This window comes from Limanda limanda, chromosome 18, assembly GCF_963576545.1.
Source record: "Limanda limanda chromosome 18, fLimLim1.1, whole genome shotgun sequence".
Lineage (NCBI taxonomy): Eukaryota > Metazoa > Chordata > Actinopteri > Pleuronectiformes > Pleuronectidae > Limanda > Limanda limanda.
The window spans coordinates 18,710,493-18,730,050 of record NC_083653.1 but is presented as its reverse complement, the minus strand read 5'-3'; the positions used below and the strand labels follow the sequence as shown (position 1 = coordinate 18,730,050).

The following is a 19,558-nucleotide window of genomic DNA, read 5'->3' as shown; positions in this document are numbered from 1 at the left end:
AAATGGTGTGAACTTGGGTCTGAAGATTATACCACTTACTTCACAGAAGATATCTGGAATAGTCAACATGCAACATATGAAAAATAATTCAAGCTTATTACAAACCAAATATGTGAAGAGTAATAAAGCTCTGCACACAACGTCCAGCACACAAACAATAAAAATAGTGTTTGAGCAGGACCGAGAGAGAGAGAGAGAGAGAGAGAGAGAGAGAGAGAGAGAGAGAGAGAGAGAGAGAGAGAGAGAGAGAGAGAGAGAGAGAGAGAGAGAGAGAGAGAGAGAGAATGCGAATCTACAGACCAGAGCCACCCAGACATGGACAGAGTCATCTTATCTTATTTCTGTATTATGTGTATACTCTATCCCTTTATTTTTAAGCGGGAGTATGCCTTGTATACTTTTCTTATTGATTAAAATTGTGTTGTTTGTGGTTTGGGACGATAACGATTTCATAGCCCGACTTCAAATGAAGGGGGACGTACCTTCATTTACCGTAAAGATGTGAACACGGGCGCACTTAAAATGTAGGGGCGGCTGGTTTGACCACGGTGTTTTTTTACAGGCAGAGAAAAAAGCGCTAAAGTTTCCAGTGAGGGTGAGGTCTCTGCTTTGCTACCTGCTTCACTTTAATGTGTTGATCCACTGAGCCACTTGATCTCACTGAACACGTTCTTTACAGCTGGTGAGTACTCGGCTGTGTCTTATTTCCGACTTGACGCGTCTTCAAACTTCTCACATTGTGCAACGATCGCTGGAGAATTCCAGCGGCTGCAGCTCGAGGATCTTTGATTCATTATCACCATTTACAAGGTGAGAGAGTGAAATACTTGGAAAACATGAGAGCAGGCAACATGTGGCCTGACATACAGATGTGAACTTTATGAAAAAAGATCCAAAATTCTGCAATAACAGTTCATATCACGATATATGTCAATACTTTTAAAGACTCCTGAGCAAAGGTTGTGATTTTTAATTATTTTTCATGGGCAGAGAATGACAAACATTCATATTTTACTGAGGAAATACCTTACAACCAATTATATGTCACTCCTCATCACTGTTATTGTACAATCCATAAGGGATATATTGATATTGAACCTTTGTTATATTGTTATTGATGAAAATTATTACAGTAATTACTGCGTTGGTCTATATAGTGGGCTGCAAATATGATAAAATACCACTGCTGCAATGCAGAATGCACATATTTTAAATATAGTGTTATATCATGGTGACCACACCTCCATGCAGGCTGACCTGTCAGGACAATAATCTGATCTATAAAACCTCGACTCGGAATTATGGGACATATGTCTTGATTCAAATCAAACCACTCATGCGTTATTATTTAATAAGTAGCCAACTCCAGAGATCGTTGATATGTACAAAGTTAGGGGACATTAAAAAACTGTTTCCCACAGTGTAACCTACAAGCACCGTGCCAAACTATTTCCTAATCAAAGCTCATGTATCATACTGATGAATGGTTGTGCACTGAGCAGTGTGATGGTGGAGCTGCAGCACCAGTGATCTATGAACCTGCTAAAGCAAACAGCCGGGCAATCCCCCACCTTTTTGTCCTCCCTAATATTTGCACTGCTGGCTCAATGCAACAACACTCCTTTAAGCTTTGCTCATTTCTGACTTTTCTCTGTGGACGTCTCTTTAGGGCAAGGACAGCATGTGGACACTGGGCCCTCATTTGGCCTTCATTGGTTTATACTTACAGGTATGTTTGTATAACACGGAGCCTCACAAAGTATTAGTTATACTTTATTTTTCGCTAACTGAACAGTTGGTGGATTTTGACCTTACAAAAAGCTGAAACCATTCAGATTCACGCCTGACAACAATAAAAGAGGTAGTTCAGTGTTTTCGGAAAAATGTTTATTTAATTCAAAATGTGCTCCCACTCTTCCTTACCAAGATTCAGATGAGAAATTTGATAGCACTCTAATATTGTTTGGGTAAATAAAACCACAGCACATAATTTGTTATTAAGTTATTAAGGTAAGGTTAGATTAGATGAGATTAGATTAGGTTGTGAGGTTGGGCTAGGTTAGGTTAGGTTATTTAGTGAGGTTGAGGTTATGTTAGATAAGGTTAGGTTATGTAAGTTTGGGTTAATTATATTATATCAGGTCAATTAAATGATGTTATGGTGGGTTGGATTAGGTTAGATAAATTGCCTTTTTAAACCCATCTTTTCTCTCATGACCGATATGGAAAATAAATAAACAAAAAGAAAAAATAATTTAAGTTATAATAACATATGACCTGAGCCTCTCAGTGTGTTTTTGTACTTATTGTACAAACACTTAAAAAGTTGCTCATTCCTCCTGTTTCAAAGCTAAGTTAACAGGCTGTTGGCTCCAGCCCCAACGTTTCTGTGCAGACATTAGAGTTACACCTTCCATCTCATTAGACTCTGATTACGAAAGTGAGCTGGGGTTTATCCCAAATATATCAACTGCAGAGTTAAGGGTTTTTGTTTCTATTCACAGACATAATGTCATCTTCCAATCTGCAGGTAACCGCATGCTACCCATCATGCCCTTTGTATGGCCTTGTAGCTGCTTGCCAATCCGGGGGTCACTCCTGGGTTCCTGCTCTGCCTCCCAACATCACCCACCTGTACCTGGAAATGAACTACATCAGTGAGATCAACAGCACCTCGCTCAGTCAGTACGAGCAGCTGCAAGAGTTAGATCTGGGCATGCAGAGAGTGTCGCTCATCATCAGGAACAACGCTTTCTTCAGACAGAGAAAATTGATAAAGTTGGTTCTAGGCTCCAACATTGAGCTTCAGCTGGAGCCGAGGGCATTTGCAGGACTGTTCAAATTGCAAAAGCTGTTTTTGGACTATTGCAGATTGAATGAGTCCATCCTGGCCGACAGCTACCTGCAGAGCCTTGTCTCCTTAGAAATGCTTGATCTCTTCGGGAACCAGATAAAGAGACTCAAACCTGGACTGTTCTTTTCAAGACTCACTAGTTTCACACACTTAAACCTCAAATTGAATCCAATCAATAGATTGTGTGAAGAGGATCTTGTTGGCTTCAGGGGGAAATACTTCCAAAGCCTCAACCTGAACTCCAACCACTTGGCTAAAATGTATGAAGGCCACTTTGACGAGGGAAGTTGTGGAAACCCTTTCAGAGATATGGCCTTTGATACCTTGGACTTATCATCCAACGGCTTCAACGTCACCCAAATGAGAAGATTTTTCAATGCGATACAGGGGACTCGGATCACTAATCTCATATCTTCTGGAATAATAGGTCAAAACTTTGGATTTGAGAACTTACCTGATCCAGATGAAAGCACATTCGAAGGCCTCTCGAACAGCGCCGTTAAAGTCTTTGATCTGTCTCGGAACTTTATATTTGTTTTGCAGAAGGCTATTTTCAGTCCCCTGAAGACTGCGATAATCATTGACATTTCCAAAAACAAAATCAATCAGATCAACAAAAATGCCTTCTATGGTCTTCAGGGACATTTAAGGATGCTCAATCTTTCATCCAACCTACTTGGAGAAATATATTCCCACACGTTCGCCAATCTGAAAGACTTAAGAGTACTGGACTTGTCTTACAACCACATCGGTGCGTTGGGACACCTAGCCTTCAGTGATCTTCCTAAATTACGAGCGTTATATCTGACAGGGAACTCGCTGCGCCACCTGGGTTCTCCGGCATCATTACCAAACCTAGAGTATCTCCTTTTGGGTGACAACAAGTTGAAGTCACTGCACAATATCGCTGACTTGGGTATGAACAGCACCTATGTGGACGTCAGCGAAAACCGATTAACGAACTTGGAGGATGTTTATTCAACAGTGACTGCTTTCAAGCATCTCCAGACTTTCTCCTACAGCAGCAACTTCATCAAGGGGTGCACACTAAACAAGAATATTAAAATACCTTATAATAACACGTTGCAAGTGTTATTTCTTAGTGACAGTTCCCTGCAGATAATTTGGGCACAGGGGGAATGCCTTGACCTGTTTGATCTTCTTAATAATCTTCTTGCCCTCAGTATAAGCTCTAACTCGCTCACCGCACTCCCACAAGGGATTTTCAGAGGCCTCAGCTCGATGATAGAACTAGACCTCTCAACTAATTCCTTGACCTTCCTGCAGCCGGATGTCTTTCCGGTCAGCCTGAAAAAAGTCGACCTCTCGAACAACTTCCTAGCTTACCCGGATCCTATGACTTTTCAGTCTCTCCACTTTCTCAGCCTGGCAGAGAATCGGTTCTACTGTGATTGTAATCTGGAGAGCTTCTTGCAATGGCTCAATGCGACGAATGTAACCATCCTGGGCCCAGCCGAGGGTTACAGATGTGAGTTTCCAGCTGCTCTCTATAACCTTCCCCTGCTGGACTATGCCACCATCATAACACCATGTGAAAAGGACGACGAAAAGGCCAGCCAGGATCTTAAGTTTGCCCTCTTCATCTTCTCTGCCCTCCTTATTGTCACTGTCACCCTGAGTGGGGTCGTCTACGCCCATCTCAGAGGGCACATATATGTGATCTACAAGAAGATCGTCGGAAGGGTTCTCGAGGGGCCGAAAGTTGCGCCTTGTTTAGAAGATATGCAGTACGACGTCTTCTTCTGCTTCAGCAACAGCGACTATAAGTGGGTGGAGGCTGCTTTACTGAACAAACTTGACAACCAGTTTTCAGAGGAGAACTTCTTACACTGTTGTTTCGAGGCCAGAGACTTCCTGCCCGGTGAGGATCACATGACAAACATCAGAGATGCCATCTGGGGCAGCAGGAAGACCGTGTGCGTCATCTCCAAGGAGTTCCTCAAAGGTACAGCTCATCTTATTTTCACACGGCTACACTGACCGTTTGAGTTCTGGACTTTCTTTCAAGGAATAGTTCAACATATGTGCATTAAATATGAAGCCACAGCTTAGTTTATTTAAGCCTAGCATTAAGTCTGCAGGTTTCTGGATAGATTAAACAACCAAGCTATATTTCTTCGTGAGCTTTTGACGAGACCAAGGCTAGCTGTATCGATCCATCCAAGTCTTTAATTTTAACTACCCTGCTGCTGGTTTCATATTTAATAGGCAGATATGAAAGTAATTTCATCTAAGGCTGTGAACACTGATATTTCCCTAATGTCAAACAAAGATCCTTGAAGATAGGGTTGGTAATCCTGTAAGGGTGCAACAGCGGTGAGGTTGGTCAGTGACAGACGGGTATGACAGCCAATCATTTTATTCGGATGATTCGGTTTGTTTTTGTCAGACATGGGATGGCCACAGACACTGGCTTTTAATTTTTTTTCAGATGATTATTTTTGTTGATGGCTATCCCAAAGTAAATAGGATTTCAACTAATAAAATAGAAAGTGTTTCAGAACCAAATAACCAACCCCACCTTTAATGCGATCCTGATTTTTGAAAGCTGGCATTCTAACTAATACCGTGGCCAGCTAAGGCTCGGTTTCCATCATCTTTTTTTTCTGAATTACGAAATTATGCACCAAATAAAAGAAATCAAAGCCTGAGAAAAACAACGTGTGTATGTGTCTCTGTCTAGATGGCTGGTGCCTGGAGGCGTTTACCTTGGCCCAAAGCCGGATGGTGGAGGAGCTGGAAAACGTCCTGATTCTGCTGGTGATAGGGAAGGTGTGTATGAGGCAGCTGAGTTAGTGACTGAACAGGCTTCATTACTTGTACAAACAACATTGACAGATTATCCCCCTATAAATTAATTTGGAAAATATGTGAGAAAACTGTTAATGAGCACCAATATAACCAGTTTGGAGGGATTTTTCTGAAAACCTGACAAATGTAAGCCCAATATTCACTGCTTCTTATAGAGTCGCGACCCACTCCTGAGAGAAGTACATGACATTTCCCTGCTAAAAGACCATTTTAGCTTTTCTGCTGCCAACAACAACACTAAGAATGGCTGCGGGTTGTAAAACTATTAACCCTCACACACTAAATCTTTGAACTACAGGGGCCCTCATTCATTTGCAAGTAGTCATGTTATACATTGCTAATATACAATCATTGGTTGAGTCAACAGCTACCAAACTCTGTTGGTGTCTTGTGCCAGGGGACTAACAGACAATGTAGAGCCTAAGGTCTGCAGCTCCAATGCTTACTTTTCACCAGTAGATGGCAGGCTTCAGTCACGTTTAAATGAACATTCCTTCAATCAGGCCAGAAAACTGTTGCTGTGCTGCTTGTTCACGTATTGAAAACAGAAGATTTTCAATGCTGACTGAAATCTCTTTTCTGATGATATACAACCAAAGGTGGCTCACTACAAGCTGATGAGGTACAATGCAATCAGAGTATTCGTTCAGAAAAGAGAGTACCTGACATGGCCGGAGGACCCTCAGGACCTGGACTGGTTTTATGAGCGACTGATCTCACAGATCCTCCGAAACACCAAGATGAAGAAGTTCGAAGAGGACAAACCTCAGGCTGGGCAGCCGCAGCCTCAGAATGAGGACAGAGTCGAGCTGGAGGACATCCGAGCTGTTGCCATGTGAACTCTGTGTCACAGAATCGGGCCTGAAACCTTGACGCAGTGTCACCAGTAAACTAGAACTAGAGTAAGGGTGAAGAAAGATTTCAGGCATTTCGAGCATTTACAACACTCCAAGGTCCAATCACATGCACAGTGCAAACACATGAATGTCTATGTTTTTGAAATGATTAAAATTGTATGTTATTAGGGTGATTAGTGTATTGACAGTGTTTTTAATAATTTTCCTTGTCTGTTTTTATAATGACAAAAAACTGTGATTTTCCTAGATTTTTATTACATTTCTCTGTAAAGTGTTTTTATTATTTATTTGAATGAGACTTTAAAAAAGTAATAAAGGTGGCTCCTGCTGGACGGCTGTTTGATTCCTGAGGGATATACAGTAGAATACATCTTTCAGTGGTTTGATGAATACTTGATAAATATTCTCTCAATATCTACTTTACATTTGAGTTGTATGATTGATTTGATCATTCAAATTTACATTAATCTGATTTTTTATTCTAAAACTACAATAGAATAGCTCTTTATTGTCATTGTCCAAAAGAATACATGTCCTATTAGCAGTTCCTAAAGAAGTGTGCAGTATATTTATAAGTAAAGGGTTGGTCGGCCTGTAAGATGAGAGTGAGGCCGGGGTCAGCGGCTTCCCTCTCATTCGAGCTGTGTGTCTGAAAACAGGAAGCTACTGGGCAGAGGAAAGCTTCCGTCCTGTTGGCCCCAGCAGCCGCCGTCCTCCCGGCCTTTATGAGCCAGCTGCTCAGAACATTACAGCCGCTCCTCAGGCCCCTGCTGCTTATGCACTGCTGACAGTCCATTAATATCTGTCCAGCTTGCTTCTCTTTTTTTTCTTTTTGCAGTATCTGGAATTTTCACCACGATCAGGAATTACTTCTGCATTTATTGACCCCAAAGGCAGAAGGAATTATTTGTGAAAACTGTGTGTTGTTTAAAAAAAATCTTTGGGTCGTTGACTTTAGAGTGATATTGCTTCTCATACACCAGCTTTGGCTCACATTTGGCTCACAAAGTAAAGTCCAACATATTTACTGTATAGATTAAGATATTTTTCAATGTAAAGTCCAACATTTTCACTGTGGAATAGACCATTTCAGGATACTTCAAAGTACTGTAAAAACACTTTGCTCAATAAGTTCAGAGAGAGACTGATATGCCTGTGTTCAGGACATCTCTGACTACCTACATACTGAATATCAAACATATTTACTGTATAGATTTGGAGATTTTTCAAAGTAAAGTCCAACATATTCACTGTGGAATAGAACATTTCTACATGCTACAGCTTTGGCTCACATTTATAACGCTTAAGTACGTGTTACACAAGAATCCATTTGACGGTCAAATAATTTTTTACTACATTACCCCCTGAGGGGGGACAAGAACGTCTGTTCATGGAAATCTACTCAATGGTTGTTGAGACATTTTGCTCAAAACCAAAAAATGCCAATCTTGTGTTGCTTCAGGACCAATCAGGAGTGGTGAGGTTCATCCTCTGGGAAAAATACATTTCTGTACAAGATTTCGTAATAAACGTTTGGTCAATCAATACTGGTCCACCTCACAAGGCCATGCTGCTAGTACACAGCAATAAAAACAAATAAACTGAGGAGAAAATTGAGACACTAATGAGGAGCACTCTTTATTTTCAGAATGGGATTCAATGGAGCAGAGGTGAGAAAATAATAAATGGATGTTACAAAACAAATCATCTCCTCCACCGATCAACAAAGGAAGAAGAGAAACTCTGGCCCATGAATCTGCCCCTGTGCAGCAGCTCCACCAAAATCTAATTTTAAAAGTGGAAGCAAATGTTTACCTTGTAAACAAGCTCTCCAGCTCGGCGGCCTCTTCACAGTTATTTCAGGCCTGCGGAATATACTTAGAACAGACACACATGCTTCTGAGATTCTCCCTTGAAGGGAAATGTAATAAACCCTGCCCCACGGCCATAGTTAATATTTGACCTCTGTTTAAGTAAATATAATTACAGGGATGCTCACGCAAGCCGGAGGAGGGATTGTCTGAGGGAAGCGGGCTCATCTTCCCTGCAGCGACCCGGCCGGGGGGGGGAGAACAAACGCAGCCGTGGGGGATCTGAGGCCGAGGGGGGGGGGGGGGGGGGGTGAGCAGAAGTCTGAGCGCTCCGAGCCAGAATAAAATCTTTCCTTCCACACAGAAGCATCAAGCTTGCCCAGTGTGGCTGGTTGACTTATGTAATGACTTTATACGACTTGTTTGTTTGTGGGAGTTTGATTTTGGGGTTAGGGGCTGTGACGGGTGTTAGAGGGATGAAGCAGCAGAAGCCTCACGGTACTTTTCCTCCCTCCTCTGGCACCATCGGCCTACACTGAGCCTTTGGTGCATCATCCCTCTATTTTCCAACTGCAGCTCTGAGCCAGACTTGTGGTAGAAAGCAGCAGTTTGTGTTAAAACTAATGCCTTTTGATGGGTTAATTAGGTTTCCACAGAAATCCCCCTCAGTGTGAGAAGTGTCTGTGCAGCAGGATGAAACTCCACATTAGAGAATTCAAAGCAGGCCTTGGATATAGTCAGAAGATTGGTGTGAGGCTCCACATCAAGAGACAAACAGTGGAACGTGGGATCAATGGAATGGTTGGCTACTTGATTTTTGATCTGAAGCCTGAAGAAGATGAAGAAAACAGAGATGACTACCTCAAACATGATGTCCCAGTGAGTGTAATATTCCACACTTCATGACAAAAACAGCCTGAACCCAGTGTGGAGCTCACCATAAACTTACAGTGGGAGCAGATTGGCCTTCACATTCCTCAGCGGAGGACGGACAGGGGACAGAAAGACGAGCAGGGAGGACGGCTGCTTCTTGTCCCAGCTGACCTCGTAGGAAACAGGTGTTTTCTGCACTTCGGTTGGAAGGGGTTTCGGTAACAGAAAAGAAGGGGTGAAGGTGAAGGGGTCCGGAGAAGGAAGAGAGGATGAAAAAGGAGCGATGTTATGTCTACATCTGCCAGCTGTTTGGAGAGACGACTCAATCAGGGACACTTCTTAACACACAGCACTTCTGTGTGTTGGCTCGGTGGCGAATGTGCGGAAAGACAGAAAACGAACATTTGTGGCTTCTGAGCAAACGACTTTCTCCAGTTGCACTAGAGGAGCTTTTATTGGCCACTTGGGGGCAGCGTAATTTACCTAAAAACCAGATGATAATTTATCTTCAGTTGCTCTCATTCATCTGAAGTTAATGAATGATAAATGAACGCAGTCCAATACTGATTCACAATTTAGCCTTGCTCTCGACAAAGAGGGAGAAATCTAAATCTTTAGCTGCCAACACTTCAGCAGCTTGTTGCTAATTTGACTGGTCTGTTGTTTTTGTGCTGGTCCAGCAATGGTAGTCTTAACTTCACACTAATTATACTTCATAATTATCCAAAAAAAAGTTGGCTTCGTTCCCTTGTTCAAACTCTTGTCCGATCTCACACATATCTGTGATAAGTAGGAAGATATCTCTTGCTTTACATCATCATCATCATAATAGTAATAATAATTCATAAAATTAATAATAGTAATATTTTATTATTTGAACACTTTCGTTTAAGTCTTTTCATTTACCATCATAAACTGACAATCAAACAGCGTGGGCCATCTCTACACTGGCTGCCAGGAAGCCAGAGGAGTGATTTGAAAGTTTTACTGCTCAGTTTTAAATCTCTGAATGGAGCTGCTTCCAAATACATAGCAGACATGTTAGTCCAATACAACCCTGCGGGACCCGACATCAGTGGGGAGTGGACTGCTAGTGGTGCACTGGGTAGAATCTACACATGGAGAAGCAAATGGAAGTCAATATGGAGCCCAGCACTGGAACCAGCTGCCTGAGGAATGCTCCTTTCATTTAAAAAACAGGTTTGTACATTTTTCAACTCACAAGTGCATTCAATAAAGCTAATTTATAAGGTCACACCGTCATTGTATTTCATTCTGTTTTTAGTTTATAATCCTTCAGTTCCTTTTTCCCTCGTACAGATTTATCCTTTTACCTCTTTTAATCATTTTTACTGCTTTTATTCTGCCCTTTTTAATCTTTTATTAGGGCCCGAGCACTGACATCAAAGGTCAGGTGAGGCCCTATTGAAATTGTAAGGATTATTATTATTATTATTCAGGCAAATGAATTGGCTTTTTGAGGGCTTTACCATGCTCAAATTCTTACCAAAATGTGCAGAAAGTTAGAAAGTGGTTAAAATGTACGCATTCTGGAGGAGTTTTCAATGGGCGTCGCAAAATGGCTCTACAGTGCCCCCCGAGACCCCCGGAACGTGTTCACATTGACCGATCTTCACAAAAATCGATACACAGGTGTATCATGACCAGACAAGCAAAAAAGTCTAGGGTGCAATTGGAAAAACGCCACAGGAAACCTGCTATTTTGCATTTAGTGGCCATTTTGGCCATGTTCCACATTTTTACTTTGAGGTACTTGTACAAGGGCTTACTTCAGATCAACTTCAAATTGAAATGAGTGTCATCACAACAAGATGCAAGATGGAGATACAAAGTTATTCAAAGATCGATTTTTCGTCACACGGTGTGACAGTTTGATTACACGCCATTAAAGCACAAGGTTCTGTATCGGGGACCATGAATCCTTTGATGCTGAACGGTAAACAACAACTCCACTCTTGCAGTGACAGTGTCAGTGGTCATAGATCAAAGGAATCTTTATGTCTTGTATTAAATATGTTTCTGACAGCCACAATTTCTGAATGCCCAAAGTCACACTGTATAATTGTGTCACACGTAAGGTATAATAATCCCGACAAAAAATACAATCATTCGATCATGATGTCATACTTTTTACTGCACTCACACACAAATTAATGAGCAAACTTGAGCTGATTTGAATTTATAAAACCATCTTTTAATTTTCTGACAATGTGTCCATTTGTTTGTACTTTGCTTCTGTTTCTTTAAAAAGACTTCAGCACGTCACAGACTCAACAAACACCTCGACTCAGACAGGAAGGGAACCTCAGAGAAGTTCGTGGAGCTGTGACTGACTGACTGTCTGTTTCCAGCTTCACCTGGAGACTCAATGGCTTCCAGATTAGAAGAGGATCTCTGCTGTTGCGTCTGCCGTGATGTCTTCACAGATCCTGTTGTTCTGTCATGTAGCCACAGCTTCTGTAAGGACTGTGTGAAGAGCTGTTGGAAAGACAAAGAAGTAAAAGAGTGTCCACTTTGTAAGAGAAGACATTCAATGATTGAACCACCTGTTAGCCTGGTGTTGAAGAAACTGTGTGAGACCTTCTTACAGGAGAGAGATCACAGCTCTTCAACTGCTCTTTGCAGTCTGCACTCAGAGAAACTCAGACTCTTCTGTCTGGACCATCAGCAGCCAGTGTGTCTCGTCTGCAGCGATTCAGAAAAACACACTGACCACAGATTCAGACCCATCGATGAAGCTGCACAACAACACAAGAAGCAGCTTCGAGAAACTCTGAAGCCCTTGAAGAAGAAGTTACAGTGTTTTGCACGTGTTAAAGTAGAGTTTGAACAAACAGCAGAACACATTAAGGACCAGGCCGGACGCACAGAGACGCAGATCAAGGAGCAGTTTAAAAAGCTTCATCAGTTTCTGGAGGAGGAAGAGGAGGCCAGGATGGCTGCACTGAGGGAGGAAGAGAAGCAGAAGAGTCGGATGATGAAGGAGAAGATTGAGGCTCTGAGCAGAGACATAACGTCTCTTTCAGACACAATCAGAACCACAGAGGACGAGCTGAGAGCTGAAGACGTCTCGTTCCTGCTCAACTACAAGGCTGCAGTGGAAAGAGTCCAGCAGCGCCCCCTGCTGGATTATCCACAGCTGGCCTCAGGAGCTCTGATGGACGAGGCCAAACATCTGGGCAACCTGAGCTTCAACATCTGGAACAAGATGAAGGACATGGTCTCCTACAGTCCTGTGGTTCTGGACCCAAACTCTGCTAGTCCATCTCTCGTCCTGTCTGAAGATCTGACCAGTTTGAGACTAGGAGAGAGACAGAAGCTTCCTTACAATCCAGAGAGGTTTGATTATTACGCCTCAGTCCTGGGATCTGAGGGTTTTAACTCAGGGACTCACAGCTGGGACGTCCTGGTTGGAGACAGTCTACGCTGGGCACTGAGTGTAAGAGCAGAGTCTATCCAGAGCAAGGGAAACAATCGGTCTGGATTATGGGGAATAGGGTTCTATGATGGTAAATACAAAGCAGCGTCACCATCAGGATCATCTCTTCTCTCTGTGCAGAAGATCCAGAGGATCAGAGTGAAACTGGACTGGAACAGAGGAAAACTGTTGTTCTCTGATCTAGATACTAACAAACACATTCTCACCTTCACACACACTTTCACTCAGAAGATGTTTCCATTCTTTAGCATTATAGATTCCTTGAAGCTGTTACATGTGAAAGTCTCTGTGACGCTGGATCAGAGCCGTTAGAGATAAAGATTTTATTCATCGTGTTTATTCAAGACAAATCTGCTGAATTTAAATATTAAACTCGTTATTTGTAAAGCTTTGTTTATTTCTCCTTTTACTTCTCACTCATTGTTATTTCTCCAGTCGACTTTTCCACGTGTGTAAAAATATTTCATTATTTTCTGATCTTTGTATTTGGTTTGTTTTTTATATTTCCATGGAAAATATTTTCTATCATTTAGATTTTGTGTGGATCCATGAAGTCGAGCAAACTGATGAAGATCCACATAAAAACACATTTATCAATCACAGCTGATCATTGTTTACGTTCAACAAACTTTATTAAAACTCACACATGAGACATGATTCATGTTTAATCACATAAAGTCTGTTCACATGTGAAATAATCCAAAATATATGATCGTGTGATGAAGCCAAAATGATTCTGTTTGTAAAAGTGTTTATTCAACAGCAGCCTGGTGATGTGATTTAATATTGTGATAAAAATAATAAAAGCTATGAAACAGAAACAGAGTTCTGACCTTATTTAAGTTGCAATATAAATATAACATTATCTGTCATTAAGTAGGATTTAACACTCAGATAGTTTCAGGTTTTTAAATTGAGATATATATACGTTTAATCATGAATTATTACTTATTTAAATGCTGGGACCTAATAGTTGTGAACAATAGTTGGGCCGCATAGAGACCACATATCTTCTTTGTTCTGGAGACAAAGATGAGCTTCCAGAACTCAGTCTCCCAGGGTGCTTCAACTTCACACCTCGGTGTGAACCTGCCCTTGGAAAGAAAAAGGACAAAGCACGATGCATTTCAGTTGTGCAGGATTTTATTATTTTGTTAATCATAACTATCAGCCTAAATTTCTGCTGGGAATTTAACACATCAAGCAAGTAAATATGTGCTCTCTCAGTCCTTTTCGAATGTGAGGTTTCAGTTTCGGTGAGGGGCTCAAAAGAGTTCCCCTAGAACTGCACTATCCAGTCATTTACTGTGACTAAGTATTTCCTGCACTGACTGTAATAAAGGGATGTAATGAAATTACCTCTTTTGGTCTACAAATAATATTCAATAGGCTCTACAACCCTAACATTTAGCTTGTTGCTTTCTTTTGTAAGAAGATTCAAGAGGGCCAAACTTTCCCAAAAGTTTAGCCACAGGGTTAGAAACACATACAGAATTGGCAAGTTCTTCAATAACAGCCTGACCAATATGGAGGTTATGGCTTTGGAACATTTCTGTAACTGTACGCTTTGTGACAGGTACACTAGCTGAACTTAACAAAAACAATGCAACTCTTCCAATAACTCATCTACGACTTTTGCTGGAATAGGAAATATCTTTTCCAATTTTAATAATATTACGGCTATTTTTCGCTAAATTAGTTCGGGCACGTTTTCAACAACACCATCATCACTTTCTGTCACTGACTCAGTTTCCACATCACCATATGATCCATCAGCAGAACAGCCAGCTCTCACATTATTAGAGGTATCTGACACTTGCAATGGGGACACAAATACAACTACACTGGCTTTTAAATCTTTTATTGTGTGTGGATCATGCTTTCTCTTTTTGTGTGTATAAAATGTGCTGTAAATATTTGTCTTGAAAGGGCAACCAAGAAACACACAACTAACAGTTTCGTTACTTCGAAGACGTGTTCCAATATGAACAAAAAAATCTCTCCCTATGGAGAGGTCACTGCATTCAGACTTTATTCCTTTTTAATTAATTAGGGCCCGAGCACTGACATCAAAGGTCAGATGAGGCCCTATTGAAATTGTAAGGATTATTATTATTATTTTTCAGGCAAATGAATTGGCTTTTTGAGGGCTTTAACATGCTCAAATTCTTACCAAAATTTGCAGAAAGTTAGAAAGTGGTGAAAATTTACATATTCTGGAGGCATTTTTCATTTAGTTTGACATTTCTTTTAAACTGTGCCTCTAGATTTGACTTAGCTGCCTGGTCTTACCTTGAACATTCTCTATAGCTGGATAGGTGACCCAAGCCTAAACGATTACATTGAGACAGGGCTTTCCCTGGTAATTTTATAATTTAAAAAAATATGATGGGGAGATCTTAATGAATTGTTTTTTAAATTAAATTTGGGAACTTATTTTTAAGAATGTGAGAAATTTCTCTGAAAACAGTTTGCAGAAAAAAAGAAAAAAGTGCCACAAGAGTGACGTTACAGGCCCAAAAACCAAAACAGGCTGAGAGACACTAAAGCTCAGTACACATGTATGGATAAGGAGATTCAAGTGATCATCTTCAGTAATTTTTTGACACCTTTCACACTCTTAAAGAATTTGCTCTATTTTTATTGTAAAAATGTTAGTTACAGCTGCTTCAACACTGATTGTGAAAACTCATTTGGATATGAAAAAGGTTTATTACAATGTGAGGGTTTGTTCTGATGTTACATAACTCATTTAGTTGTAAAATTCAAGTTTTTCATACAAGCTAAACCATTGCCAACAGCTGCTGTCACAGAACTACATTTACTTTATACAATACATTAAATGCGCCTCACAACACAGCAGCTTTCTCTGTAAAAATATATGAAACCTTTCCCAAAATAATTGTTTTTTTTAAAAGGGAAATTCCCAAACCCATTTTCCAACGTCAACAGTTCCTGAGTAAGAACCCTGATGATGTTCTCTGACTCACAGGCTTGAGAAGATGAGATATGCATCACAACCAGTAATAAAATATGATCCATTAGTCTTGTGTAAATGAAGCCGACATGAGCCCAGAGGGCAGGCAGACCCATTTAAATCCGGGCACTGACCTCAGGCCAGATGTAACAGATATCACTGGAGGCGCCAGCAGTTATGAGACAATGAAACGGGTGTACACTGTTATGATTAAAGATATTCCTGCTTTGAAATGAGCCTCATCTCATTTCATGGCCTGGGTGTGTGTGTGTGTGTGTGTGTGTGTGTGTGTGTGTGTGTGTGTGTGTGTGTAGACAAGACAGAAAGAGCAGACAAAAGCAGACGGCAGGACAATAGTGATAAAAAAGGACGTTTTAATCATAAAGTACATCTTTTATCTGAGGCATGTGGAGACTTGAACACAACATAGAGATTTCAACACTTGCTCCCACAAAATACAAAAAGTGTCCGACTTTTTTCTATCAGCTTGTAAAATCTGCCACGTTCTAGATGAAGTTGGTGCGATCGTATCTGACAATGTATATATCTATAATTACACAATATCACAACATTTACTGTACGATTTCCTGTCGGTGCAAATGGCTGCTGTACACTGAACACTTTACTTGAATGGAGTTGTCTTTGTGAAGTAAAAGTGAACATTTATTTCCCACTGTGATATAGCTTTATATCAATGGCGTGTGTTTCACTGTAAAATCAAGCACAGAATCTGTCATGTGAAGAAAAGGTGAGTAAAAAAAAAAGAGAATGTAAACAGATTATGTTAAGTGGGTCCGTGCTGGTTGATAAAACACATTGAGGCACTTGATCAGCAAACACATCCTGAACACTGCTTCATTGCACAGAAACACTGAGTAGGTTGTTTCTCTTTCTGGACATTTACCATTTGTTCTGGATCAAGTTTGATCAAAATATCCGCTCATCATCAACACAAACTCTCTGATGAGGGATTCGTGTTTATTGCGATAGGAGGCACGCTGGTTTCACTTTTTGGCACGTTAAACTCTGAAGCTGAATTGCACTTCACTTTCAACGTCCTGTTAAAACAGTAGAGCTTCTTTGGAGAGGCAGAGGACGCCCGCTCACTCTTGGAGCTCCGCTTGCACTTTTTGACACTTTGCTCCCGTGTGACGGGAATATTTTCGAGCTTCTCCTGGTTGCCAGGGATTTGACAACAAGCCTTGAATTGGGTTGTTGTTTCTGCGGTCGTGGTGGATACGTGGTTATCACCACAACAATGGACTCTGTCCCTCGTCTTCTGTCTTTCGTGACAGGCTGTGTGCGATGAGTCCAGTGACGAGGAGGGGCACTGAGCGTGAGGTTGCGTTTGGGCTTTGACGCTGGTATTTTGGTCAAGACTTGACTGACTAATTTCAGGTCTCTGATACTCGTCCTGTCCTGCAGAGTCTGAGCCACATGCTGGGCCTGTGGACTTCTGCTCTCTGGCTGAACCAGCCTGCAGGTTGGCAGCGTGGATGCAGTACTTCCTGAGATGGCAGTTGTGCACAGGTCCTTGTCTGGGGGCCACTCTTCCCTGTGAACAGTGGTGGAAGTGGGTGGGGTGACAGTGTATATAGTGCATGCGGCACTCGACGTGTGTGTAGACTGGGTCCACATTTGCAGGTAAGATGGAAGTGTTTTGTTTGCATGGTGTGTTTCCTGTCTGAGGAAAGAGCTGAGGGGTGGGAGGACAGGAAGTAGAGTCCTGGGGAGGCTGAGCGCAGGATGGAGGACTCAACTGCTGAGACGGCTGAGGAGCAGTGGGGTCCCCACAGGTGCAGGGCGTGGTTTGAGTATATGGACACCTGGAAGATGCGCTGAGTGTGGCTACAAACCCATTCTCAGTGCCAGCTCTCACAGACTCAGTTTTGCTTTTATACTGAATGTGCAAATAAGGGGTTGTGTGGTGTTGTGGCGGGACTCCATTATAAAGCTTAGTACAGACCTCATCCTCATCAATAGGTTTGTCTTCAGTTTTCTGACTGGAGGCCAGCGGTTCCAACTCATAATGTTCCACCTGCCCATCTCTGCTGTCCAGCTGGTACTTGGCCTGGCCAGAGCCTTTCCCCTTAGCTGAGGGGTTCGTGGATGTGGCCTCAGTGAAGGCCTGACACTGCATGTTTTTGGGCAGGGGAATCTGCCCACAGGTGCCCTGAGGTCCCAGGCAGCGGCACATGCACTGAAAGAAGAAGGTAGCAAAGGCCCAGCTGATGCACATGATCAGCATCATGAACGTGCCCAGCTGGGTGTAGGCTAACACTGTCGAGGGCATCATCATGGCCCCGGCAACAAAGGTGGTCAGTGCAGCCATGGCGATTGCAGAGCCCATGCGGCTGAGGGAGAAAATCACTTTCCCCTCCCGGTCGGGCTCTGGAGCCAGGCGGTAGGCCACGCCGTAGTGGACCGCAAAGTCCACCGACAGCCCCACTGCCACAGAGATGGTCACAGACTCCAAGACGTTCAGCTCCCAGCCCAGGAGCACCAGGGAGCCCACGGTGACAAATATGGTGCCAGCAATCGACAGGATGGCATATAGGCTGATGATGACGTTCCAGGTGGTCAGGAGCATGACACTGAAAGCCACAGCCACCGACAGCGCCATGGCAACCAGGGTGCCGTCTGACAGGCTGTCCTGCAGGTCAAAGAACTCCAGGTTGCTGATAAACCAGCCGTGACTCAGGCCTGCAGGGGCGTAGCGGAGCTCCTCTGTGATCCAGGCATCGACCTAAACCACAAAGCATTCACGTCTGAAAACTCATCATGTATCTACTGAACAAGTCAACCCAAAAAATGTACAAGTCCCTGCTACAGAGAGTTTGTGGGCAGATGATGCTGACAAAGTGCAGACAATTCAACATGAAATAGTATGGGCCCTACCTCGAGGTAGAACTGGTACATCTTCTCATAGGCCAGTGTGAAGAGATAGGTACTCTTGAACTCCAACACTATGGCTCTGATGGTGTCATTGATATCAAAGCGAGGCCCAGGGGTCTTGCTGTCCAGATGGTAGTTGGTGCTGCGGTCCAGCTCCATGATGGCTCTCTTGATGCACAACTCAAACACATCAGACCTGTAGGGGAAGGTGGACTGACTGCAGCAGGGGTAGACAGAGCCCTCTGTGCAGTCCTGGTTCTCCATCCACTGTTCAAATCGGGCAAAGATAAACGGCTTATTATCTCAACTGACACTTAAATTTAAAATGTTTAAAAACTTCAGACATTAAAACACGAGTTAATTTATCAGGTCACAGTCTGGACTTTGCATTATACTGGGGTAGAGTGCCCTTCAATGTCCATTCATATTGAAAACACATACTGACTACTTCCACAATTGTCAAAATAGCATCCAGATCATTTTTAGATAATATGATGATAATAATAATAATACTAATATATGATTAGATATTTATATTTCACCATATCGGACTGACACAAACATTGCCAGGGGCTGATCTGTGTCATGGTAACAAAATTCATTGAATCACTTCCTCTTAAGTAATTTGTCTACTAAGTATAAGCACGACATGAATTCAATTGAGCTGTACTGCTGTATATCAGCTGAATTACAGGGCTTTTATTTGGAAAGGTTGAGAGCTTGGGACTGAAGATTTTGTCGTTTCTTAACAGACGTCTGAAATAGCCAATGTGCGTAAATTATAGCAATTCAGTAAATCATTCAAACTTATATATACACCACAAGTGAATGTCATTGCAGATAAACTAGGTAGGATATACACAAAGTTTTCTCACGTCACTGTGCTCCTTAAACTGTACACAACGCCCAGCACACAGACATTAAAAGTGACAGCATATTGTAGAACTGTTTGAGGAGGTGTCACTAATGATACGGAATAATTCTGAAGTAGCTCCAGAG

At 42.1% G+C, this 19,558-nt stretch overlaps 3 protein-coding genes across 8 annotated transcripts in view; 2 read left to right on the top strand and 1 right to left on the bottom strand.

Moving 5' to 3' along the window:
• Positions 1-513: 513 nt before the first annotated feature.
• On the top strand, positions 514-6,875 carry tlr5a (toll-like receptor 5a). Of its 6 annotated transcripts, none has more exons than XM_061091271.1 (6): positions 516-682; positions 766-810; positions 1,670-1,729; positions 2,531-4,820; positions 5,559-5,647; positions 6,286-6,875. In XM_061091271.1, the coding sequence occupies exons 3-6, from the start codon at positions 1,682-1,684 to the stop codon at positions 6,523-6,525; spliced, it is 2,667 nt and encodes an 888-aa protein (XP_060947254.1). In that variant the 5' UTR covers positions 516-682; positions 766-810; positions 1,670-1,681; the 3' UTR covers positions 6,526-6,875. The 6 variants fall into 6 exon arrangements, with proteins under 6 accessions (XP_060947255.1, XP_060947254.1, XP_060947251.1 ...); XM_061091269.1 differs by having other exon boundaries at positions 520-595; positions 680-810; XM_061091270.1 differs by having other exon boundaries at positions 525-600; positions 680-810.
• A 4,741-nt stretch (positions 6,876-11,616) lies between these two features.
• Positions 11,617-15,685, top strand: LOC133024113 (nuclear factor 7, ovary-like). Its single transcript, XM_061091084.1, has 2 exons — positions 11,617-12,975; positions 15,680-15,685. Exons 1-2 carry the CDS (start codon positions 11,617-11,619, stop codon positions 15,683-15,685), a joined length of 1,365 nt encoding a protein of 454 aa, XP_060947067.1.
• A 353-nt stretch (positions 15,686-16,038) lies between these two features.
• disp1 (dispatched homolog 1 (Drosophila)) overlaps positions 16,039-19,558 on the bottom strand; it is an 84,359-nt gene continuing 80,839 nt past the window's right edge. The window contains exons 11-12 of the mRNA XM_061092018.1: positions 18,563-18,826; positions 16,039-18,410 (exon numbers count right to left, since the gene is read on the bottom strand). Coding sequence (XP_060948001.1) covers positions 16,611-18,410; positions 18,563-18,826 — 2,064 coding nt within the window. The 3' untranslated portion in view covers positions 16,039-16,610. The remainder of the gene's footprint in view (positions 18,411-18,562; positions 18,827-19,558) is intronic.

Coding starts and splice junctions, on each gene's coding strand:
- tlr5a (XM_061091268.1), top strand. CDS start 1,682: ATGTGGACACTGGGCCCTCATTTGGCCTTCATTGGTTTATACTTACAG. Junction 4,821..5,558: donor CTCCAAGGAGTTCCTCAAAG/GTACAGCTCATC, acceptor GTCTCTGTCTAG/ATGGCTGGTGCCTGGAGGCG. Junction 5,648..6,285: donor TTCTGCTGGTGATAGGGAAG/GTGTGTATGAGG, acceptor ATACAACCAAAG/GTGGCTCACTACAAGCTGAT.
- LOC133024113 (XM_061091084.1), top strand. CDS start 11,617: ATGGCTTCCAGATTAGAAGAGGATCTCTGCTGTTGCGTCTGCCGTGAT.